Source organism: Protopterus annectens, chromosome 6.part0 (genome assembly GCF_019279795.1).
Source record: "Protopterus annectens isolate FY-2018-M chromosome 6.part0, PAN1.0, whole genome shotgun sequence".
NCBI lineage: Eukaryota > Metazoa > Chordata > Ceratodontiformes > Protopteridae > Protopterus > Protopterus annectens.
This window is the reverse complement of record NC_056737.1, coordinates 1,970,044,159-1,970,071,193: the sequence shown is the minus strand read 5'-3', so window position 1 is coordinate 1,970,071,193 and position 27,035 is coordinate 1,970,044,159. Positions and strand designations below refer to the sequence as shown.

Genomic DNA, 27,035 nt, shown 5'->3' with positions numbered 1-27,035 from the left:
AAAGATCTAGTTCCTACCTGTTTGTTTATGTAGCATACAACTGACATGTTGTCCATCTGTACTGCAATAGTTCCTATGGGAAGAGAGTCCTGGAATGCTTACAATGCTAAAAGCACTGCTCTCATCTCTAGGACACTAATGTGCAAGTGGGCATCATGGTCCTGCCAAGTGCCTTGAACTGTTCTTCCTAGATAATGCCCCACTCTATCGGCTGGGGAAGAACAAAGGGACGACCTAATGTCACATGAGTTGAGTATAGCCACCAACAAAGGTCTTTCATGTAGGACTCAGTTATCAAAATTTGGTGGAACATGGGTAGTTCTTGCATGGACCACTGGGTGAATAGTAGCCACTGTAGAACTCTCATGTGCAGACGTGCTAACTGAATCAGAGTTATTGCAGCTGCCATGGTTCCCAATACTTTGAGAACTGTTCTTGCTTGTACTTTTTTCTTGGAAAGAAGGTTTAGGATCTGATGTCGTAGGACTTGAACCCTTTCTGAGGGAAGTTTTGCCATCATGTTTTTTGTATCTAGATCTGCTCCTATAAAAACGATATGCTGAGATGGCAACAAGGCAGATTTTTTGTAGCTTACTGTGATTCCTAGGTGACAGCAGAGATGTAGAGTGGTGTCTCTAGTTTTGATGGTAGATGCTCAGTGGTGGCGGTTAGGAACCAGTCTAAGTATGGAAAAACTCTGAATCCTAGGCATCTCAAGTGAGCCGCTACTACTGCCATACACTTGGTGAACACTCTGGGTCTGTAGTGAGGCCAAAGGGCAGAGCTTGGGACTGGCAGTGACTGGCTCCCAGATGAAAGCGCAAATGACTCCTGGATTGCCTGTACATTTTTATGTGGTAGTACGAATCCTGGAGGTCTATAGAGCACATCCAATCGTCTCGTCTCAGAAAAGGAAGCACTGACTGCAGTGTTACCATCCAGAACTTTGACTTCCTTACTGATTTGTTTAATTTGCTGACATCCATGATGGGTTTCCAGTCCCCTGTTTTCTCTGGAACTAAAAAGAACCTTGAGTAAGTTCCGGATCCTATTTGGTCAGCAGGGAATGCTTGGATGACTCTTTTGTCTTCCAACTTTTGTATTTCCAGGGTTGCCTGATCCCTTTGACTGGGTGAAACATTCGGGATGTTTGTTGTGTTTGGGACAGGGAAGGAAAAGGGTATGGAGTAACGATATGATACTTTGTACCCATTTGTCTTTTGTTATTATTAGTCAGGCTTCTGGGTACAAAGATGAGCGTCCCCCAACTGCCTCCAGAGATGGACAGACAGGCTTTCTTTCAGGAGTGCTGAAAGGTCTTACTAAGGAAAGATCCCCTGTTGCCCTGGTATTGCAGACCCCCTCTGCCGCATGGCCAGCATCTTCCATTAGCACTTCCCCTTCTGTCCATGGGGGACGAATCACTACATGTGTCCTGGAAAACTCTCTGGGATTTTCAAAATCACATTTTTCCTAATTTCTGACCTTTGGGGTAAGGTCTCGTAGGTAGGGAAAAATAGACTCCAACAGCAGAGAGTCTTTCCTTCTTGTTCACACCTGGTTAGTGGGTCTTTGACTTTTGGCCCGAAGAAAGATGAGGCATCGAAAGGGGCATTTACAAAAGAAGATTTAAAGGGTTCGGCAAAGTCACACAAGCACATCCAGGAATATCTCCTTAGGGAAATTTCTGAACCCGGTGCCCTGATCACTCCATCCACTGCATAAGAAATGACCCTCATGGGGGAGTAGACCACTGAGTATAAGGTGGAGAGCTGAGAGGAAACCTTGTCTGATACTCTCCAAGGTTCAGCAGCTGAAGGGGAATCTCCTCGCTCTTTCAGGAGATCTCTCTCAAGCCTACTGAAGTGAATCAGACAATTCAGCGATTCAAGTGCAAAAGTCGCTGAAGAGAAGATACACTTTCCATATCTGTCCATCGTACAAGACTCTCTGTTCAGCGGATGGACAGAAAAAGACGTCTCTGACAGTTCTTTTTTGGTGGCTACCTCCACCACCATAGCATCTACTGGGAGTCCCTTTGTAAGAAATTCCTTGTCGGTAGGTGAAGTAATAAATTTGTTTGGCCTCCGAGGAACAGGTTCCACTGAGTCTGTAGACTCCCACCCCTTTCGACAAACTAATGGTATGAGTTCATTGAAGGGCGGAGATACCCAAGTGGCGGAAGTGTGAGACCCAAAAGCCTTCAGGTAAACAGACACCTCCTCAGAAGGGTTGATGAGCTTCCCATCCTGTTTTAGAATTTCCAGGATGTCTGCGAAGGAGACATCCACAAAGGGCGACCGTGGGGGCCCTTCCAAATCTTCAAGGTGTGTGTCTGATGTGACAAACTCCTCTGGGGAGTCTAAATGCTTCCTCTTACATAGTCTCTTCCGAGGGACCTTTTCAGTAGGGTATTCTGGAGAGGTTTTGGAAGAGAGGGAGTTACCCAATGGGGCATCTTGAGGCCTAGGGTCTCCGCGTCTCTGTGGATGCAGTGACACAGAGACAGACACCAGTGTATTTGGGGGAAGAATGTCCCGAGACAGCACTCTCATCACCTCAAAAAAACTCCCAGCTCTGAAAAAACAGAGGGCATCTCCAGAACCAAGGGGGCTGGCTCCGAGGCTGAGGTAGGAGCCGAGTTCATCCAAGCCGATGCCCTGAGAGGCAAAATCGGAAACCGACAACTGTCCGATCTAACTCCCTTCCTCGGACCCGACTGGAGAGCATCGGCTCCTGGAGTCCCTAAGTTTGGATGGAACTGAGGACATCAGAGCAGTAGTCAGAACCGAATATCTTGTGATAGGTCTTGGTTCCACTACAATCAGGTCTGGACATTCTGGCTCCGAGATCTGGGATTGGATCGGAAGAGAATCGATGGTGAAAGGGTAGGTTTGGTCAGTTCCAAAGCCCTCTGGGTTGGATTCCACAATAGCTTGGTGAGTGCTGGTGTCCTCAGAAGCCTCTGCACCACACGATCCACATCACCATCGGACAGACTCCTGGAAGACCAAGTGAAGGGGGCAGGAGACCTGGAACATTGCAATAAAGGAGATCTTATAGTGGGAGATACCAGTTCCAATTTGGGGGACCGGCTTTGCAGTTGAATCTCCAACGGCACCGAAATAGAAGGCACCTAGGTAGAAAGCTTCTTGGGCCCGACAGCTTTCGGTTCCAAGGAAGAAACTTTTGGTAGCTTTTTTGATGGCTCCGACTGAGTCAATGAGGGGGGAGTTTTCTCCGATTTGTCAGATTTTGAAGAAGGGGGTTGACTGGATTTTGAAGGACCCTGACCTTCTTCAATTGTTTCTGAAAAAGGGGTCTTCAACAAGCCCCTCAGAATGAGCTTGTTCTTCCTCTCCAATAACACCCTGTGACTGAAGAAGTGGCAAATAGCACAGGATTCTTGTACTTGAACTGCTCCGAGGCGGTTGGCACAAACAGTATGTTCATCAATTACGGACATTTGTTGGCTGCACTTTACGCATTTTTTAAATACAGAAGGTTTAGCTTCTTTAGTATCTTTGGAAGACATGACTAAAAACAACAGTAACAAGAAAAAACAGCTAACAACAATGGGAACAAAACATAGAAAAAATATAACTATATGAAAAGCACTCCAACTTATTAAACAACAACTCTCTCTTTTTCTTTCTTTTTTTTTTTTTTTAAAACAATTACAACAGCAAAGTCAAAAACACACAGAAAAGGCCCCCTTATCTTAAGTGGGCAAAGGTAGCTCTCTAACTTAAACAAACTAGCCCTATACTTAAACGAAGAAAAAACCCTCCAACTAAAAACAGGTTTCTTAGATTTAAATTTAGGACTGGGATAGGGGAAAAAAGGCCTAACAAAACAAATGATGGCCAAAAGAAAAGTACAGTTGTGTACACCTACCATAAATGTAGATGTTCGAGTGTCTTCACTGTTGCAGTCATAACTGTAGGGTGTTCCTGCCGGCAGGCAGCCCGAGGTCGGCCAGAATCTCAAAGTCTGGGTCTGGCGTCGGCTGTACCAGCAAGCACCCTGACGTCAGAACGCAGAGGTACATAGCTGACAGCCGACGCCATCTTCTCCAGCCTTTCTTGCCCCAGTTGTCAGAAGCTCCCCAAAATATCCAAAAGGTGTCCCAAAGGAAACACAAATACACCACAAGGAAGAGAAGAAAGAACAAACAGAAAACAAGAGGGGAATGGTGGGAGGGGAAACCCCGACTGCAACAGTGAAGACACTCGAACATCTACATTTATGGTAGGTGTACACAACTGTACTATGTTCTTCGTGTTTCACTGTTGCAGTCATAACTGTAGGGTGGAATCCTAAAGCTGTGAAGGAGGGTGGAGGTTATGCAGAAGAAGGGGCAGCCAGAAGACCCTGCAAGACAGCAGAGGCAAAGCCTGCCCTAGACTTAGAATACAAAGGGAGATTATAGTGCTTTGAGAAGGTATGCACTGAACTCCAATTGGCAGCTTCCAAAATGTCATTGGTAGGAACTCCTCTGAGAAAAGCTGTTGAAGTGGCAGCTGCCCTAGTAGAATGACTCCTAACAGTGCCTGGAATCTGTTTCCCAAAATGAGAGTAACAAAACCTTATTCCATGAGCAAACCATTTGGAAATAGTTTGTTTAGAAATAGCCTTGGCTAGAGAACTGGAGGCATAAGAAATAAGCAACTGTTCAGATTTCCTGAAATCTTTAGTTCTGTCCAGCTAAAATCTTAGTTGTCTGTGTACGTCCAATGAATGTAAAATCCTTTCCCTTTGTTTTGAGGATTTGGAAAGAAAGTAGGAAGGTGAATAGTCTGATTTAAAGCCACCTTAGAAATCACCTTAGGCATAAATGTAGGATTGGTCCTCAAAACCACCCTGTCTTGATGGAAGATAAGGTAAGGTTCCACCGCCATGAGAGCTTGCAACTCTGACACCCTTCTTGCAGAAGTCGATGCTAATAAAATAGCTGTTTTCCAGGATAAGAATTTGATATCCGAAGCAGCAGCAGGCTCAAAGGGAGGTAAAGTAAGCTTCTCCAAAACATAATTAAGATCCCAAGCAGGAACAGGAGGAGTTCTGGGAGGTCTTAAATTCTTAGCCCCTCTCAAGAATTGTCTCACAAGTTGATGAGAAAAAATGGGGGGATCAGTGTTGAAATGAGCCAAAATAGCAGAAGCATGAATTTTGATGGAAGAGAATGAGAGGCCTTTAAGCAAGAGTTCAGAGAGGTAGAGTAAAATGGAGGAAATATCAGGTAGAAGAGGATCAGAACCTCGATCCCGCATCCAAATACAAAATCTTTTCCATTTAGAAGCATAAGATTTCCTAGTGCTAGGACGCCTAGCTTCCAAGAGAACATCCAAAACTTGTTTGGGAAGAGCAGGAGGAATCAAAGGCCTTTGTAGAGCCAGGCTGCCAGGCAAAGAGTCTTGATTTGAGAGTGTAGCAGCTGACCCTGATGTTGGGACAGAAGGGAAGGAGACAGAGGCAGAATCCAAGGAGGTTCCAAGAACAGGTGTCATAGGGTTGGATACCAGAACTGCCGAGGCCAATTTGGAGCTATCAGAATGATAATCTTGGGTCTGTCCTGTTTTATTTTCAGTAGCACCCGAGGCAGAAGAGGAAGAGGAGGGAAGGCATATCCCGAAAGATTCCTCCAGTTGAAAGACAGGGCATCCACTTTCCATGCTGTTTTGTGGAAGGACCTGGTGCAAAATAGAGGCAACTGATGGTTGAGATGGGATGCAAACAGATCTATCTGAGGACAACCCCAAACTGATGTAATCCTGCTGAATAAGTTGGGGTCCAGCATCCATTCGTGGGGATCCAAAAGATTTCTGCTTAGGCTGTCTGCTAAGAGATTTTGCTTCCCTGGGATGAAATGAGCTTGAAGATGCAGGTTCAGATTTAGGGCTGTGTGCCATAGACTCATGGCTAGTCTGCAAAGGGGGTAAGAGTGGGAGCCCATGTACCACATGACTGTGGTATTGTCTGTAGGAATCAGAAGATGTCCTGGTTGCAAAAATTTCTGGAAGGCTAGAAGAGCATGTTGGACTGCCAACATTTCCCTCAGGTTGATGTGCCAGTGAAGATGTTTCTTTAGCCAATAGCCCTGCTGGCAGTTGTCTAGAAAATGAGCTCCTGCCTGTGGTCATGATCTGAGAAGGCTGAGGCAGCGAAAGTTAAAGCACAGGCCCTGGACCACCAAAGGAACTCCTTTTGGAGGCAGGGAATCAGAGGTATCATTGTTTCCAGGCTGTGGTAATGCTGAGACCATACACTCTTTAGGTACCATTGAAGTTTTCTCATATGAAGCCTTGCATTTGGAATCAACAGGATGCAAGAAGCCATGTAGCCCAAAGCCTGCAGGAATTTCCTTGCAGTGAGCTGAGTCAAAGTAGCCAAGGTTTTGAAAATTGCTGCCAGATGTACTTGCTTTTCTGGAGTCAGGAAGGCCTTTTGCAGGCTTGTATTTAGAAGAGCTCCCAAAAAGATCATTTGTTGAGAGGGGATCAAATGTGACTTTTTTGTGTTCACTGAAAATCCCAGTAGTAGGAGGCTGAACAAACTGCAGATGTTGAAGTAAAAGATCCTTGCTGTCCGCCTGGATAAGGCAATCGTCCAGATAGGGGTAAATTTGAATCCCTTGGAGTCTGCAATAAGCCACTACTGGAGCCAGGCATTTGGTAAAGACTCTGGGCGCAGTAGATAAGCCAAAGGGCAGTGCAGAGAATTGAAAGTGTCTCGAGCCTGCCTTGAATCTGAGGTACTTTCTGCATTCCTGTCTGATGGGAATGTGTAAGTAGGCCTCCTTCAGGTCCAATGTTACCATCCAAGCATCCTGAGAGAGCATGGGAAGAAGTTGTTGCAGAGTAAGCATCTTGAATTTTGGAATTTCCAGAAAAGTATTTAATACTGAGAGGTCCAGAATAGGTCTCCATGCATTCTGTTTTCTTGGGACCAGGAAAAGTCTTGAATAAAAACCCTTGCCCATCTCTGGGAGTGGAACAGGTTCTATGGCTCTCATGGCCAATAAAGCGTCCACCTGATTTAAGGCCTCTGACCATTGATGTTTTGGCAGATCTGGCCAACCGTAAGACCTTGGCAGAGTACGAAAATGGAATTTGTAGCCTTTTAAAATCACATCTAAAACCCATTTGTCCTGGGTTATATGCGTCCAGTTTTGGTAAAAAAGAGATAGTTTTCCTCCGAGAGGAGCTTCCAGGCAAGAAGGACCTGTAGCCCAATAGAGGGAGTCATTGGGTCTGCTTCCTTTGTGATTGAGGTCTGTCTTCTCCCCTTCTAGGTGAAGATGCAGTCCATTGTCTGGACCTATAAGAGGCCTGTGTCTGTGCCCGGCCTCTAGACAGTCTATATCTTCCCCTTTGAGGCCTGTCAGAAGTGGGAAAAGACCAATTTTTGGAAGGCCAATTTCTAGAAAATCTAGGAGGCTGAACTTGTAAAAAATCTTTGACAGTCTGCATAGATTTTGCTTTTTCCTCCATCTTTTTAATAACCTCTTCAGCCTTAGATCCAAATAACACATCATGTTGAACAGGGGCATCTGACAGTTTTAACCTGCTCAGGTAAGCATGTCTCCTAATAACAGTACCAGAAGCTGCGGCCCTGCCAGAAGCTTCCAAGGCATCAAAACCACAATGTAAACTATGTTTGCTAACTTGTTCAGTAGCATGCAAAACATCCTGTAATTCCTTGTCCTCTGCACATGCAGGAAAGGTAGAAAGCCTTTGCTTTAAAACAGACAAAAGAAATTGCTGGTACTTGAACATATGAAACTGGCAATTTAAAGCTCTAATAGAAAGAGTAGCTGAAGTATAAACCTTTGCCCCACCTATCCAAAATCCTTTTCAGAGGGAATAGGATTTTTGGATGAAGCGGCCTTAGCAGCTTTAGAACCCTGAGAAATAGTTTCTGGATCTGCAGAAGGGTTCTTAAATAAGAATTGATGGGAATCAGGGACTCTGTAAAATCTATCAGGCTTAGAAGGAGTAGGCGGCAAGGAATCAGGATTCAGGTTAGCTTCAGAAAAAGCATCATCCACAATGTCAAGCACAGGAGGAATAGCCAAAGGTCTGTGTTGAGGGAGGAGGAGAAATTCTCTAAGTCTCTTTTTGGAGGCAGAATAATCCTGACCTTCCCAATGAAAATGCTCCCTCATCTCATGTAAAGTTTCCCCAAAAGAGAAATCTTCAGGGGGGGAAGCAGAGGGAATAGAGTCCTCTGCATTTGAATACTCATAAGGAGGAAAAGAGTAATCCTGGTCAGAGGAAGAGACAGAAGACACAGAAGCCTGGTCAGAGGAATCGTAAGGTAAATCCTGTCTAGGCCTTTTTTCAGGAGGAGGGTGAGAACCCCTAATCATTGAAAGTAAATCCTCAGCCATCCGTAGTAATTGCTTCTGGGACTTGGGAGCTGAATCCGAAGCAGCTGGAGTAGAAACCCTTGGTTTAACAGGAGTTTTTGTCTTTGCCTTTGACTTTGTTGAAATAGTTATATGTGAAGGCCTGAAAACTCCCTCAGAAGCACCCATCTGAAGAAGGGACGTCAGAAGGTCCTGCCGCAGATAAAAAAATTGGCCTAGATGGCTCCCCCATCGGTTCAGAAGTGGTGGACGACGGGGGCTGCAAAAGCACCTCACTGACGATCACCGAACCTGTAGCTGGCTCCGGCTGCGAAGAATCCTGTTTGGACCTCAGAGGCCTATCCTTGTCAAAATAGTTCAAGGCCGATAGTACAAGAGTTAAACCTAGCACAGAACCGACAACAAGAACGCCCGTGGTCAGGGCCTAAGCAAGGAAGACAGTAGAGGTATTTGTTTTCCACACGATATACAATTATTAACTTTCTGACATCGGAGGAGCAAGAAAAGTGAAACACAAAGAACATCAACCACTGCAGAAAAAGTGGAAACAAAGATAATTAACTTAATGAACAATTAGCTAGAACAACGTAGATTGAAGAAAGTGTAGCAAATTTTTAAATATAAAGCAGAAAAGAAACTACTTAGCCAGAGCCAGTATGATGAGCACCCAATCTTGTTTAGTGGCAAACGAGATCTGGGGAGCTTTCCTATGGCATGATGGGATAGGGTTTCAGCCACAAGCTAGTAGAAGTCCTCGAACGTTTGTATAAGGCTGAGTTGGGACTGAAGATCGGTTCCGAACCCAACCATTAAGAATGAAGGCAAAGACAGGACAACATCACATCATTTGCTTTCCGTAATGGTGAAATAGCTAGAAAACAATCTTTCTTTCCTCTCCAGGGTGTCTCAAAATGAGACCCACACCTCTTCATTTATCCCTGCTGAAGCCTTCTTAAAAAAGTAGCAGCAGGAGTCAGACTGCTTTCAAACAGTTGTTGCTCTATGCCAACAGGGAAACTGACCCTTATCCAGCATCAGAATATATTCTGAGCGATGAAAGCAATCTATTTGTTCTGCACAGCTACATAAGACAGTGGAATTAAGTGATTATGTGAAATAGAAGGTTTAAAAGAAGATCAGGGTAACCAATGCAAGTAGTATACTTTATGACAGAAGTTATGAGGACAAGGAGGTGCAAAAGACTTCTTTACAGGACAATAACGAAGGGAAAACAACAAAAAACAAATACATAAAGTACAGAAATGAGCTAAATAATGAAGGCAAAATAAAGTAAAAAGATGGCAAAGGATATTCAGTAGGAATAACAGCACTGACACAAATAAGATAAAGACACCACTGAATACTTTACAAGAGGAAAATGGTAAGAAATACTGAGAAAGTAAGAAGGTAGGTGCTTAATGTCAATCTCACAAAGCAATGAAAGAGCAGTGCACCAGCTTGAGAGGGAAGAGACTGGATGGAAGGGAAAATTACACAGAATCTACGGTTTCAAAAAACAAGTTGTTAAAGGAAAATGTTTTATTTCACACAAAACTGTAATGGTGCCTTCCAGTGTATTACTCCACAGGTAGAACACTGCTACAGCTATAAAGAAAGGGTCAACAGGGTACAAGGGAGGCAAAAGGGGAGAAGTACAGCTTTGTGGGGCATAGTTACAATACACAGATGAATAAGACCAGCTTTGTGGGACACAGCTACAACACACATGTGAATAAGACCAGCTTTGTGGGACATAGCTACAATACACAGGTGAATAAGTACAGCTTTGTGGGACATGGCTACAATACACAAGTGAATAAGTACAGCTTTGTGGGACATAGCTACAACACACAGGTGTATAAGACCAGATTTGTGGGACACGGTTACAGTACATAGGTGAATATGACCAGCTTTGTGGGACACAGCTACAATACACAGGTGTATAAGAGCAGCTTTGTAGGACATAGCTACAACACACGTGAATAAGTACAGCTTTGTGGGACATAGCTACAATACACAGGTGTATAAGAGCAGCTTTGTGAGACACGGTTACAGTACACAGGTGAATGACCTGAAACATACCTCCGTGGACTATATGAAAAGAGATGTGATGGAATTCTTGGAATATGTGGCCCAGGTAGGTATGACCCTAGCCCTGAGCAGTATTCTACCATGACCCAGAATTATACCACAGTATGAGCAGAAAATGATTGACTTCAACAATTGACTAAGTTTCTGGTGTCATTCTAAGAGGTTCCAGTATCTGCCTGGGATGATATGATCAACAGACCTCGATGCTTTGCCAGAGACAGCCTGCATTTGTCACCCCTGGGATTCTGGGTACTGGCTAAGGCTCTTGCTACCCCTATAATGCCTTTTTTAGTCAGAGTTCCAAAGACCAAAACTCCACCGTAACAGCTACAAACAAATGCAATCCGAGAGTAATGCTGCTCAGTGCTAGAAGTCTAAATCTCAAGATGCACTCGCTCGAAGTTCTCCTCAAAATGAAGAATGTTGAATTCTGTGCTGTAACGGACACCTGGTTTAAAGAGGCAGAAAACACCTCTGCACTCCCAGGATACAACTCAATCTATACTTTTCAGCCCCAGAAAATGGCCGGAAGCTCCAAAGGCAGTGTTGTCTCCATATTCTTAAAGGATACGCACACCTCTAGACTGGTAGCCCAGCACAATGCATCCGAGATACTTCAGGTACAACTAACATTGGGTTTGACAGCGATACAAGTCATAGCCTGCTACAGAACCCCAAACATGTCCCTAGACCATCGCTCCAAGTTCCTAAACACCGTGGACTCTATCAAGGTCCAACCCAATACTCACATACTGGGTGACTTCAACTATCCTTCCAACAATTGGTAAAACTATTCAAGTATCAATGTACAGGCCCAACTCCTTCTGGAATTTATCAATTCCAAGGCCCTGGACCAACTCATTCTGACCCCCACTAGAGGAAGCAACATCCTCGACCTGGTTATCACCAACTTGGGAAACTGTTGCTCCACACCTATAGTAAAATTCCTCCCTGGTTAACTCTGACCACAAACTGATCACCATGTAAATCTCCATCTCACCTACACCCTCCGCTAAGGTGGCCACCCTGAAAAACTTCTCTAAAGCTGACTTTGGGCTCCTGTAAACAGAGGTGGCTAACCTCTCTGCACCCATTCCAATGGAAAACAGCTGCATGACTGCAGAATCATACACCAATGCACTGTACATGCATGTATACAAATGCATGGGCCTTGCCATACCAAAGAGAACTAAGATGCGCTTTTCCAAAAAAAAGGAAGCCAATCTGGTGGTCCCCAGCCATCAATAAACTCTATAACAGAAGGAAGAAACTGTTGCAGAAAAAAATGAAGTCACAAGACTGGAAAACCTCCCTTAACGTCTCAACAAAAGGCTGAGATCCCTTATTAAATCCTCTAAAGCCAGCTATGAAGGCAGAATTGCGGCCGACACCAAAAACAATCACAAGCCTTCTATAGCTATATCAAAAATCTCAAAGGCAATACCCAAATTTGCTCTGAGTTATTGCACAATGGCACTGCCTATACTGAGCCAACAGATATAGTCAACATACTGGCCGACAGATTTACCCCTCCCCCTCCCACAAGGGCCTTATTACAATACTAGAATAAAGCCTGGTACCCACCATTTCTGCGGCATAGGTAAAAGCTGCATTGTCCAAAGCCAAGAATACAGTGTCCACGGACCTGATAATATCCCTGGCTGTGACCTAAATGAGCTACAAAATGAACTGGCACCACATCTGTGTGCCCTATTCAAATCACAGCCTTAACTCAGGCTATGTCCCTAACGAATGGTGCACTGCTGCAGTCATCCCGCTCCATAAAGGGGGGAGCAACTACAGACCCTGGGAACTACTGCCTCAATAGCCTGACAAGTCTGATATGCAAAGTAATGGAGCGCATCATCATGGACCTGCTTAACAAAGACATAGGCAATTTCCAAACTCTTGACCCCACACAGTTTGGCTTTGTCAAGGGGAGATCATGCCTGCTGAACCTGGTTGACTTCTTCAAGGCAGTCACCAAGGCTGTGGATGAGGGTAAGGCAGTGCCATACAGCCTACCTTGACCTGGCTAAGGCCTTTGATACCATTCCACGACTCTATAAATAAACTGCACTTTTATTGACCTGTCAAAAGCCTTTGATATGGTTAACCATAACCTACTTCTAGATAAACTAAAGGCCCATTCTCTTGATCCACAAGCATTAAAATGGTTTAGGTCGTACCTGGAAAATAGACAGCAAGCAGTTTTTTGGGATAACAATCTGCCTACATTACTTCCAGTAAATATTGGGGTACCCCAAGGCTCTATCTTAGGTCCCCTTCTTTTTTCCTTATTTATTAACGATCTGCACATGAACATACCTCAAGCCACCTGCATTCAATATGCAGATGGCTCCACCTTAATCTGTACAGCTAAGAACATAGCATCTCTCTCCAGTCCTTCACCCAAACTGTTTTTCAGAATGTTGAAAACTGGTTCATGCAACACTACCTCCTCCTAAACCCCAAAAAAACAAAACTACTTCTATTTTCTCCAACTCTTAAATCACCTAATGCATTCTTCTCTACAACCTCTAACAATGCTACTAACATAACCCCAGATACTACAACCTGCCTACTAGGTGTAACAATTGATAATCATCTCAACTTTGATGACCACATCAACTCCACCATAAAATCAGTTCACAAAAAACTTGGTACCCTCTATAGAATTAAACCCTTCCTTACCCCTTCTGCCAGGAAAACTATTGCCCAGACCCACCTAATTTCTACCCTTTTCTATGCCTCTGCTACATATACTAACCTATCTAAAAACAACCTCTCCAAACTTTCCACCTGTTATAATAACATAGCTAGATTTATCACATGCTCCCCCTTTAAAACTCACCACTGCCTCAACCTCAAAAAACTTGAATGGCTAGAACTGCAGAACCATATACTCTATCAACAATTACTTATCACTCAAAAGACCCTATACCACCCCAGCAACACACCTATCCTCACTAATATGATTATACCATACAAAAATCTGACTACACTATGCTCTGCTAATAAGCTCCTAGTTTCCTCGATTAAATCCAATAACAAAGCTGGTGACTCTCTCTTCACAAACACAGCAGGTAAAAACTGGAATCAGCTTCCTTCTGAATTATCAACCCTTGCTTCCACTTCTTTATTTAAAAAAAATCTTAAAGAATATCTTAAAACTCATTGGCTTTGTCCTTGTGCTAACCCAGACTGATATATTCTTCCCCTTCCTGCTCTTACCCCTATCCCTACTCCTCTAACCTATGCCTCCAAATCTAGTTACTATTCTTTTCTTCATAGCAAGAGTATAAAATATAAGGGCTTTACTCTCTTATTTGGTATTGCTCATACCTACTATTGTGTTTAGTACAATTTTTTAGTATAATTTGTAGTATAACTTTTATTGCTTATAATTTTATTATTATAATTTTTCTTTTGACCAATGCTACCTCTGCATTATGATTTTCAATGTCTTTTATATATTGTTAACTTTGTCACTGTTCATTCTTGGAGCTTTTCTCCCCGGGCCTATACTGAAAATGGACATATATCCAGTTAGACTAGCCCGGTCAACAAATGTAAAATAAAATAAATAAATAAATAAATAAATAAACTCACCAAACTAGGCATTAATCCATACATCACTAGGTGGGTTGCAAATTGGCTCACAGACAGGACCCACAGAGTGCAGATTCCATGTCAGACTGTCGACCAGTTACGAGTGGAGTCCCACAGGGCTCGGTCCTGGGCCCCCTCCTTTTTGGAATTTACTTCTCAGAAGTCCAGGCCAACACAAAAGGAATATGGCTGACCAAGTTCGCTGATGACTGTAAGCTACGAGTCATTATTAACTCCCCAACTGATGCAGACATCCTACAAAAGGGAGTCTCTGGGACCAATGACTGGTGTTGGAACCATGGCCTGAAGTTTAAAGCCAAAAATGCGTTATCATCCCCTTTGGAAAAAACTCTGTTCCCATAGGTTTATAAGTGTGTACTAGGCTAATGGCCCTGGAGCCTTTACAAGCCTAGCCCATAGGATTATCCTGACATCATGCCACCCGACCTTAGTTCCCAGTGCCTCAAGAGATCCCTGGGGTGAATTTTCTATTTCCCATCCACTCATCAAAATTTCTCAAAGACGGCTAGTGAGGTGCTCTGCTTGACATGTATGGGAAGTCTATTCCATAGCACTGGCAGTCTCTGGGTTATGAACCTGTCCCTCCAGCATGTTTTGTTGATTGTGGTAATGAGGCTGAGCTCTCTGGAGCATGTAGTGCGGAAGGCTTGGGATTTCTTTACATGTAGCATTTCTAACACAGCTGGGTCAGACATGGCTTTGTAAGTCAAGCAGAGATCACCTCTAGGTAGGTGACATGAGACAGAGAATATTTGGAGTTTTCTAAGTCTGTCCATATAGGACAAGTGTTTATGGCCTAGGATCCTCTTTGTGAGGTACTTTTGAGGCCTTTCTAGTTGTTGCAGGTGTCTAGTGAGGTACATGCCAAATGAGGCATTGTACTGGATGATTGGCCTAATGAGGGAATAGTAGAGGGAGACAATGACCTCTTTCTTCCTGGATGCAAATCCCTTAGTAATGAGATGTGTCACACAGGACAACTTTCTGATCACAGTGGCAATGTGGTGGTCAAAAGAGAGGTTGCTATCAACCTGTGTTCCCAGATCTCTTACAATGCCTTCTGTGCTCAGTGGACTACCATATATGTGGTAATTCATGGAAACTGGGTTTTTCCCAAAGGGGATGACGACACAGTTTTTGGCATCGAGCTTAAGACCATGGCTCTGACACCAGTCATTGGTCTCAGTGAGGCCTTTCTGTAGGATGTTAACATCACTTGGGGAGATAATAATAGCTCCCAACTTGCAATTGTCTGTGAATTTTGTCAGCCAGAGTCCCTTTGTGTTGGCCTGGACTTCAGAAGAAACCAAACAGGAGAGGACCCAGGACCGAACCCTGTGGGACTCCACTTGTGGCTGGTCGACGGTCCGACTTGGAGTCAGCTGCTTTCACACTCTGGGTTCTGTGAGCCAGTTTGCAACCCACCTAGCGATATAGGAGTTGATGCCTAGCTTAGTGAGTTTTTCTATGATTCCTGAGTGGGGAATGGTATCAAAGGCCTTGACCAGATCAAAGTAGGCCGTATGAACCACTTTGCTTTCATCCACAGCTCTGGTGACTGACTTATAGAAGTCGACCAGGTTCAGCATGCATGATCTACCCTTCACAAAACCAAACTGTGTCGGATCCAGAGTTTGAAAATTCTCTATATCCTTGTTTATTAGGTCCATGATGATGCATTCCATAGCTTTACATATCAGACTCGTCAGAGTAATGGGGCAATAGTTCCCAGGGTCTGTAGTCCCTCCTCCTTTGTGGAGTGGGATGACTGTAGCAGTGTGCCATTCGGTAGGGACAAAGCCTGAGCTGAGGCTGTGATTGAACAGGGCACACAGGTGAGGTGTCAGTTCACTCTATGGTTCATGTAGAACACAGCCAGGGATATAGTCAGGTCCCACAGAAGCTGTAATCTTGACCTTGGACAGTGCTGTTTTAACCTGTGCAGCAGTAATACTGGGTGCCTGGCAATCTACTGGCACTGTGATTGGTCCTTTTGGGGGGGGAGGTAAAGTTGGCACTGGATCTGTCGGCCAGTATATTGGCAATATCTGTTGGCTCAGTATAGGAGGTACCATTGTGCAGTAGCTCAGAGCAAATCTGGGTATTGCTGTTGGGATTCTTAACATAACTATAGAAGGCCTTGTGGTTGTCTTTACCATCTGCTGCAATTCTGTTTTCATAGCTAGCTTTAGAGGATTTGATGAGGGATCTCAACTTTTTGTTGAGGCTGATAAGGGAGTTTTTCCAGTCTTCGGACTTCACCTTATTCTACATCAGATTCCTCCTTCTGTTGTAGAGTTTATTTATGCCAGGGGACCACCAGAGTGGCTTGCTTTTTTTGGAGGAGAGTATCTTGGTTGTATTGGGTATGGCAAGATACATGCATTTCTGTACGTGTTCGTGAAGTGCACTGGTGTATGATTCGGAGGTCATGCAAATATTCTCCATTTACATGGGTGCCGTGAAGTTAGCCACCTCTGTTTTTAGGAGCCCAAAGTTAGCTTTGGAGAAGTTTTTCATGGTGGTTACCTTTGGGGGTTGATTAGTTTGTGGTCAGATCTAACCAGGGAGGAGTTGACTATTGGTGTAGAGCAATGGTCGCCCATGTTAGTAATGGCTAGGTCAAGGATGTGCTACCTCTAGTGGGGGTAAGAATGAGCTGGTCCAGGGCACTGGAATTAATGCATTCCAGGAAATGTTGGGCAAGTGTATTGGTATACGAGTAGTTTTCCCAGTTAATGGAGGGGTAGTTGAAGTCGCCCAGTATGAAAGCGTTAGGTTGGACCCTAACATTCTCCAGGGTGCTTAGGAATGTGGACTAAGAGTCTTGGGAGATGGTTGGGTACCTATAGCAGGCTACGACTTGAATCACTGTCTTACCCATTGTTAGCTGCACCTGAAGGATCTCTGATGCGTTATGTTGGGCAACCAGTCTGGAGGCATACACATCCTTTACGAATATGGAAACACCACCGCCTTTGGAGCTTCGGTCCAAGTTCTGGGGCCGAAAGGAGTGGAATGAGTTATAGCCTGGTAGTGCAGGAGTGCTTTCTGCTGCTTTGAACCAGGTCTCTGTTACAGCACAAATCTCGATGTTCTCCATTTTAAGGAGTGCTTCGAGCGAGTGCATTGTGAGATTTAGACTTCTAACATTCAGCAGCATGACCCTGAGATTGCATTTGTTTGTAGCTCTTATGGTGGTAATTTGGTTTTTGGAACACCACCTAAAAAGGCACTACAGAGGTGGCAAGAGACTTGGCCGGTATCCGGAAGCCCAGGGGTGACAGACGCAGGCCATCTCTGGCAAAGCATCGAGGTCTGTCAATCATGTGTCATCCAGGCAGAGAGATACTGGCTCCCCTTAGAATGACACCAGAAACTTAGCCAATTGTTGAAATTAATCATTTTCTGCTTGTACTGTGGTATCATTCTGGGTGATGGCAGTATGCTGCTCAGGGCTAGGGGCATACCCGCCTGGGTTACATAATCTGAGAGCTCCTCCATGTCTCTTTTCATGTATTCCAGGGAGGTATGTCTCAGGTCATTCACACCCATGTACAATGACAGTCATATTTATACCTGTTGTTGAGGGACTTGACTGCTGCTTTCTCCTTACTCAACCTAGTGAGTGGGACATCAGTGTGCATCACTATCGAGTCAGCTATGACTAGTGTGTTGGGCATGTTGTTTTGCCTTAAGGGCTTTGGTTGAGTGGCACACTGTGTAGGAGAGTTATGTTTTTCATGATTAGTGTTGTGTTGTGGTGGTTGAGTGCATTTCTGCCTTGGAGGTCTCTGCTGTTTGGGTAGATTTTTATTGAGAGCCTCCACAAAGGTAGGTGTGTGGTTTGTGTTTTTATGTGAAGGCAGTCCTGGTGAGTGTTCTGGAGGGCTATGTGTTCCATGTGGTGTGGTGCTAGTGTTGACCTTCTCCTCTTGACCAGCTATTACAGTCTTGGCTGTAGAGTGCATGGCTTCCAATTTGGATATATAAGTGCATCTCTCACAAGTCTAAGTGTTGGGACGCAAGAGGAGAGGGTTGTCAGTGTACATGAGGCAGATGCTATATTGCCTCAGGATGCCAAAGTTCACCAGGTTAATAGGAGAAAGCATAGGGAACTGACATTTAGACATCCCTGGAGGGGTGGACATTAATAATAAGTACTGGAGCTGTTTCCTTGTAGAACGTTTAGTGCTGGTAGCACTTTTGTGTGCTACAACAATTGCTACAAGAAGTCCGGTAAAGTGCTAGACCAATAAGCTAATAAAAGTACAGGAGAGGAGAGAACTAGCAGATCTAAGGGAAAAATTGAAGAGCAGACTTTGGCACCACTCAGATGCTTACAAACAGTCTTGGATACATGAATTACCACATTGATGAGAGCCCACTGAAGGGGCCATAAGAGATCTGGGCACCCAGGTCGACAGCCACCTTCACCTTTGACCACCACACTGTCATTGTTTTCAGAAGGTTCTTCTACATGGCTCATCTTACAATCAAAGGTTTCGCATCCAGGAAGAAAGAGGTCATCATCACTCTCTACTCATCCCTCATTAGACCAATCATCGAATATAACACCCTGTTTGGCAGGTACCTGACCAGGCACCTACAACAGCTGGAGAGGCCACAAAAGTACCTCACAAAAAGGATCCTAAGCCTTAAACACATGTCCTACATGAACAGACTCAAGAAACTTTAGCTGTTCTCAGCCTCTTATCGTCTACTTTGAGGTGATCTCTGCTTGGCTTACAAAGTCATGTCCGACCCAGCCCTACTTGAAATGCTACATCTAAAGACATCCCAATCCCCTCGTGCCACACGCTACAGAGATTGCAACCTCATTACCACAATTAACAGAACATGATGGAGGGACAGGTTCATCTCCCAAAGACTGCCCATACTCTGGAATAAGATTCCCATTCATGTCAAGCAGAGCACCTCGGTGGCCCTCTTCAAGAGAAATCTTGACGACTGGGTGGGTAACAGAACGTTCACCCCAGGGATCATTCCAGTTGCCCTACTTGATAGGAGCACTGTGAACTAACATTGGGTGGCACGGTGCCTGGGCAATTTTAGTTTGGGCTGGGCTTGCAAAGGCTCCAGGGCCGTTGGCCTAGTACACACTTATGAACCTATGAACAAGACCAGCTTTGTAGGACATAGCTACAATACACAGGTGAATAAGACTCACTGTCTCTTTTTTAGCTGCCAATAATGTATAAATGAATTATGCAAATGAAGAATCAGATACCTATAAAACGTATTATCTTTGAATGTGCAACTAATGAAAGAGAACTTCTGTTCCAGCAGCTAAAATGTCCCACACCGCCTACTAACTTGACAGTTTCTATCATTATCAACATGCAGGCTAATAGAAGAAAATGCATACAACAAATAACAATACACAATTAAGTTCAACACATTTTAAGAAAGGGAACTTACATCCTGAGCAATTCCATGGAATTCAAGTGCTGTTTGCAAAAGATTCTGTCTGAATTCCAGCTGGCTTGCATGGCGGTAGCAGACGTCACTCAGCTGTTGTTGCAAAGACTTCAGCTCTGTAAGGTCTTCTTCATCACCAGCATTCAGTAATGCAGCAAGTTGTTGATTAAGTTCAACATAGACTGCAAACCACTCCTGAAGGATTAAGCACAAGTCATCAACAAATATGTAAAACTGCTAGCCAAAACCAATGCTAATTATGCATTTTCTTTTAATTTACCATCCCATAGTATAATTCAGCAATAATGAAGATCACGCTTTTACAACTTCTGTTACCTTTAAAATTAAATAAGTAAGTCTGCACTGTTCAACCAAAGCAATTTTCCAGATCTATAATGATGTAATGTGACAACAGGAGCCCTGCTTGCCCTTCTGTCCCCTCTCAGCACACAGACTGCATTATGCCGCCTACAATAATAAGAAATAAGTATCAATAATGATGCTCTCCACTGAGAAGACAGAGCTATGTCGCCTATGATAATAAACAATAAGCGTACACAGTGATGGTCTCCACTAAGGAGTTATGCAATGCTCAAATCCTAAGCATGAACCTGGAGTGTTGTTGTTGTTGTTTGTCTTTCAGCTTTTCCCAGTTAGGGGTCGCCACAGCGTAACTCCAGTCCACTAATGATTGGCAGCAGATTTTCATGAACGGCGAGGTGCCAGCTCGATGTCCAACCTTCAACGAAGGCACGCCCATTTACACATGCCTTTCGAATGTCACCCAACCGCGGGGAGGACATGCACACTCCACACAGAAGGCACTCCCCGCACTCCAGCCGAGGATCGAACGGGAGAACCTGGAGTGTGCTATAGTCTAATAAATTAATTCTGCTTCTGCTATTCACTCAGCCTGAATAGTTAAAACTAAGTCTGTCACACCAGTTCTTTCAATTAACTGTTAATAAGCTGGGCTGAGGATTTCATTTCCAGCCAGGATCCAGACAGAAAGTTGTCAAACAGATTGTGCATTTCTGTACAAACAAATTTTCACACACGCATACAAACACTCTCTCTCTTTTCCTGAGACCCACGGTATGATGAATAAATTATACATTAGCCAAGTTTACATATGTGTTCACAGGGTAATATTTTTGTACATAGTTTTTAGGGTTCTTGTACATAGACCTGAAGAAGTCTAGAAGGACAAAAGTGATCTTTGTTAACAATAGGTTATGAAAATAGAATATAATTTTTACAATGGATTTTTTTGCATGCAAAGTGTATATGTATATATTTATATATATTTTTTGATTGCCAAATGGTCTAAGGTTTATATATTTCCAGCCAAGTAGTATATTGTCTTGGATAAAATCACAGACTTGTTGTTGTTGTTGTTGTTGTTTCTTTCGGCTTTTCCCGGTTGGGGGTCGCCACAGCGGAACTCCGGTCCGCTAATGATTGGCAGTTGATTTTTACGTACCGAGTTGCCAGCTCTGCCGCACAACCTTCAACAAAGGTATGTCCATTCACGCATGTCTTCACGCAGAAGATGATCTAGCTGAGAATCGAACCAGACAGCGTCTTACTGTGAGGCAACAACGCTACCGCAGCACCACTCTGCTTAATAATCTGGTTAAATTAGAGGTACCACATCATTATTAATTTTATTTAAAGTACATAAGGGTTATATTATTATGACAGCTAAAAAGTAGGACAGGACCAGCTCGAATGTCACACTGATGGGGGAAGGGATGTGAATTTAACATGTACACCAATAACACTTTGTTTTACAGCACAATAAACCACTCCCTTGCCTGATAAAAAGCATATATACAGTTAGAAGGCTTGTGAGAAAACTATTACTCTGTTATTTTTGCTTTACTTGGATCTCTTGTCTGTGTACTTAATAAAGAATTTTCGACTGGAAACAGACTGCCTACCCTGCTTGGATTACTTTCGAATACTTCATAATTCTGTGCAATATTTCAAATTATATATTTTTTTGACTTCGGAAGAGTTTAAGTTCGCTACTTCTACTACCATTATCTGATCTGATTAATATACAATGAATAACTAGATATATATGGATTGAAAATCTTCCACACAGTGAAGTTTCTTACACTAGTTTATTTTTGGACCCACTGTACTTGTTTAGTGGGTTGTTGAGACTTCAGGGATACCACGGTGATTACTTGTTTTTTCAGTGTTTCCAGTTTTCAGACAGTTCCTTTCCTACTTCTAGACAGCAATTTCTTTCGCCTATTGTATAGCCTATTAATGGCAGCTGTCCACCAGGCAGGTTTGTTTTTCCTTGAAGATCTTGATTTGGTTTTATCAGGTACGGCACCAGTCAATAGAATTGTACAGGTGCTCATATAAAGCACTGGTGTATGGGGGAGGAGCTATAAAGATATTTATGCTGTCACATAAGAGGTTGTAATTTGCCTTGGAGAAATGTTTTAATCTAACTGTTGCTAAGGGGGGGGGGGGTTATGTTATACTTCTAGCGAGACTAATTTGTGATCACATCTCACCAGGGATAACCACACACTGGGGGTGATGCAGCAGTCCCCCATATTGGTGAGCACCACATCTAGGATGTTTGAGCCCCTTGTGGGTTTGTCAACCAGGTGGTCTAGGGCACTGGATTTTACGAAGTCCAGGAAACTTTGGGCAAGTGAGTTAGAACACGGATATTTACCCAGTCAATGGACAGGTAATTAAAATCACCCTAAACAAGAGTGTTTGGTTGTATCTTGATTGAGTCAAGTACAGCCAAGTAGGCTGAGTGGATGTCCTGATTCATGAAGGGTTTCCTAGAGCTGGCAGTGACCTGAAGAGGGGTCTTACCTACAGTCAACTACATCTGAAGTTATTCAAGGGAATCATGCTGTTTAACCAATCTAGAGGTGTATTTATCTTTAATGAATTTTGATACACCACCTCCTTTAATTCTCATGCTTTCACTTTGTGGTTTGAACGTGTGGATGGAAATGTAACCTGGTATAGCTAGGGTGCTCTCCACAGCCTTAAACCAGGTCTCAGTGACTGCACAAATGTCAGCATCTGCCAAGGTGAGGACTGGTTCCAGTGAGTGCAGTTTTTGGTTTAGACTCCTAGCATTTAGCAGCATAACCCAGAGGTTGTTTTTAGAAGGCATGTTTACGTTGGGAGTAATGTGAGAAGGTTTGACAGGAATATCAGATTAGAGTAGGACCCTGAGAATGTGACAAAGTATATGGTAAGTTTTATTAAGGAAGTGAGAGAGGTACTGATGAGAGAGTGAGATTGTAAGAGTGGTGGTAGTTCAGCCAGGGGATGTGCATGAGCAGTGCCAGCTGTCAGCTAAGTGAGTCTTGAGAAGTTGTTTGAACTTTGAGGGATTTTTAGCAGTTGGGATAGGTTGAGGGATACAGTTCCAAGCCCTGTTGACACTGTTGGAGTAGAGCAAGTCCCCAAAACTGTTTTCAGATTTTGTAACTGTTAACAGGAATTTGTCAGAAGATCTCAATCTTGAAGTGCTGGGCACTTATCAGTTTGGTATATCATGTATGGGCAGTTGTAATTCAGGTGAAGGATAAGAGATTGGGTAGTTCTAACCAGCTCAGTTGACAAAGAGCAATACAGTGGTGAGATCTATTTGCTGAGTTAGTGGCGAATCTGACAATCTTGTAGAAGGCTTCTAGCTTAATTAGGTCAGTTTTCTTAAGATTGGTGAAAATAGGAGAGGCGTATCGCAGGGTGGAATGTACGTGGGTCCTGGCATTAGACTGTCTGGTGAAGTTAGTGAGGTATGGCTTGACTTTGTATAGACAGCTTTGTTTTATGTGGGCCTTTTTAATGATTAGAGATAGATGTTTATCGAATTTCATGGTATTATCAATAGTGACTCCAAGCAGTTTTGTGTAAGATACAGGATCAATTTTGGTATTTTAGGTGAATGGATGAGAAAGGAGGATAGAGAGTCATGGGACTTGCTATTCGAAAAGAGCAAAAGCTTAGTTTAACTGGGAATGAGAATTAATTGATAGTTAGAGAATCAAGATTCCACTGCTGAGAAGGATTGTTGGGTAATATCTTGGAGATATGGAAGGGAAGGTGCAGCACAGATGAGAGTGGAATCATCTGCGTATTGTATGATAGTTGCAAGATGGGTAGCAGTGTGGAGTTTTCTGGTGAAGATAGTGAAAAGGAGTGGACCACGGATTGAACCCTGCAGAATGCCTACTGTGAAAGCAACAGGGAGGAGAGTTCGCATTGCCTTTTGACAGCTTGTTGGCGGCCAGATAGGTAGTTGTGAAACCATTTGAGGACAGTTTGGCTTAGTTTTAGGGTTGAGAGTTTGAGGACCTAATGGTGGGAGATGCTGTCAAATGCCTTGATTGTGTTAGCGACAAAACATATAACGGTGGTAGTGATACTAAGATTGGCTCAGAAGCCATGTTGGGTATTGGTTAGTATGTTATTGTGTACCAGATAATTTATGAGATTTAAGTATATATATTTTTCTAGAATTTTAGATAGTGGTGATAATATTGCTGTTGGCCTGTAGTTAGAGTTCTGTACAGGTTCCACCTTTATGTAGCGGGATGATGTAGGATATTTTCCACACTTGAGCACATATTGTTATATGATGGATCAGTTGATCAAAATAGAGACAGGGTAAGAGATAGCATCGGCTGACAGTTTTAGGTATTCAGTAGGTAATTTATCAGCAGCGAGGGATGTGGATGGTGCTGGTTTGGACAGGCTTGATGGAGACGTTATTGGTAGCTACCTCAGCTCTATTAGGTATGGATAGTGGAGCACTACTGTTATTATTAGATAGTGATAGTATGGAGTTGATAAAATGTGTATTAAACTGGGTAGCTACTCTTTCTGTAGTATTTGCAATGGTGGGAATTGGTGTTGAGGAATGCCCAGGTGGTAGTAGTAGTTTTACATCAAACCAGAACTTTTGAGGCTTGTTTTGGTGTTTTGTTGGATGACAGTGTAATATGTTTTTTTAATCATTCTTGATCAGTTTTTTTGTTTAATTTCTTGGTTACTGGTAGTTATCTAGGGTGGTTTCTTTTTTGTTGGCCTGATATTGCGTCCGAGCTTTATCTCTACGCTTGAGAAACTGTTGATGCCTTTTGTTAACCATGGTGAACAGTTAGCTTTTACCCTGACATTTCTAGATGGTGCTAGGCTGTTTAGTTTGTCTAAGAATTTGTTGTTAAAGTATTGTACGGCGGAGTCTAAGTGGAGTACTTTTAGTGGGGACCAGTCACAGTACTGGAGGATGGATATAAAAGTATGAGGTGAGAATGTTTTTTGTTGCAAATTTGTCAGTATATAACATTTTTTTTGGGTGTAAACACTGTCTTAAGTAGGTAAGTAGGTAGATGGTCGCTGAGGCGATCAGGGAGGCAGGCTGACTGATAGACCTGTGAGGGTTTGTTGGTCAGAATCCAGAATTGACTGTATTACTGTTCTTGTCTATTCTGGTTGGGGATTGTATTGTCTGAGGGAATCCATACAGGTTGATGAAGTTTGAGGGTTATGTGACTTAGAAGTGAACCAGTTGGCACTGCAGTTTCCTATTATTATGATTTCCTGATTAAATGTTAAGGAAACAGTGAAGAAAGTCCTCAGTCATGGAGAGACTGTTACCAGGAGGGATGTAGATTGCTATAAATGTTATATATTTATTGGGGTTAACTTCCAGACAGGTAAATAATATCTCAGCCTTATTGAGTCCTGGAAGGTTTGGTTCTAAGCATTCTAGTTAGTGTGTATTTTTATAAATTATAGCTATACCTCCACCATGTTTGTGCAATTTGTCCAGTCTATGGATGTTATAGCCTGGGGTTAAAATTTCAATGCCACTTATGTGAGGTTTTAGCCAGGTTTCAGTTAAAACTACTATGTTAGGGGAAGTAGTGAGAGGGGGAAGCATGAAAATTGCGTATTTTGTTTGTTAGGCCACTAAGATTCATATTAATAAGTAAAAGGTCAGATCCATTGTGGGGTAGGTTAGTAATGTTATGGGACTGCATATTGGGTGGTGTGTGGTGTTCTTGTTGAGAGGTTGTAGGGCCTGGATTAGGGTGGATGTCACCACTCAGTCTGACGAGAGATGTTATATATTGGAATGGGTATTGATGTTATATATTGGAATGGGTATTAAGTGTTTGAGTGTCAGTCTAGTGTATTTATTATCTAGACAGGGAGCAATGAGTTGATGTGCACATCTGTAAGCAAAGAATTCTGTCCTGGTGGTATTAAAGAGGTTTGGTCCTATGGCAATGTCTATGCAGGTAGTGTAGGGTGAACAGGGGAATGCACAGGTGGAAGAGGACATTTTTGTGATTGCTAGACTGTGATAGGATGTTAGAAGAAAGGCTGGGATTAGGAGAATTAGGTGAGAAGTGTAAAAGAGTAACATTGTGGGACTTAGGCTGTTGAGAGTTGTATTTTAGTGGGATGAGTGTGAAAGTGTATGATTAGAAACATTTGAAATAGGGAGGTGATTTGATGGGAGAAGTAGGGGGTAGGAGTAATTTAGTTGTGTGTGTAGGGAAGGGAGGTACTTAGTGAGTCAGTTGTGGATGGCTATGCAGTGCAGCTGGTGATTGGATAGTTAGGTTTGGTAGACACGGACACGTTAAAATAAATGTAGGTATAGTGGGGGTGGGTTGGTATTGGGGGTAAGATAAGGGCAGAAGAGTCAGCCCAAGCAGAGCGAGAGTGAACGGAGTGGGTAGAATCTGACCACACGGACGAGCAAAAAAAAAAATTATCTGTAAGCAGGTAAGGGTCAGAACTTCACCAAATAGTCGACTGCACTCAGCTATACAGCATAAATGAACTGTTATGCAGTATTATTTTAACAATCCCAGCATATATTAGTACAGAAATGGGTATTAGAATGCTATGGAGGGGAGTCAGGAATGTAACTAACTTGTTCAGCTTATCTTGTTCACATTTAAATAACTACATCAGTATCTAATTAAGGGAGATGGGAATTGAAGAGAAAGAGGTGAGGGGAATTTAATACCTAGCGTCCCTGTGAGTATGTACATCACTTCCACTATTAACTAAAAATAATGCAGGGGATAACTACTTTAGGAGCACAAATGTCGATGTTCTCCATTTTAAGGGGTGCTTCGAGCAAGTGCATGTTGAGATTTAGTCTTCTAGCGTTGAGCAGTATGACCCTCGTATGTGTGTGTGTGTGTGTGTGTGTGTATATATATATATATATATATATATATATATATATATATATATATATACACACACGTAAAAATCTACTGCCAATCATTAACGGACCGGAGTTCCGCTGTGGCGACCCCTAACCGGGAAAAGCCGAAAGACAACAACAACACACATATGCTTTTGTATGACAAGAGTGGGTATTCATACTGCTGTTCTATGATACTACCCAATTAATGTAAATTACGCATAGTATTAGAATATTTCAAAAAAACTACTAATCTACAAAACTGTG

At 43.1% G+C, this 27,035-nt stretch overlaps 1 protein-coding gene across 1 annotated transcript in view; it reads right to left on the bottom strand.

Annotated features, from left to right (window-relative positions):
• The window catches only part of SESTD1 (SEC14 and spectrin domain containing 1), a 1,957,182-nt gene that overhangs the window by 642,285 nt on the left and 1,287,862 nt on the right, over positions 1 to 27,035 (bottom strand). Inside the window, exon 14 of the mRNA XM_044075265.1 lies at positions 19,538 to 19,732. Coding sequence (XP_043931200.1) covers positions 19,538 to 19,732 — 195 coding nt within the window. The remainder of the gene's footprint in view (positions 1 to 19,537; positions 19,733 to 27,035) is intronic.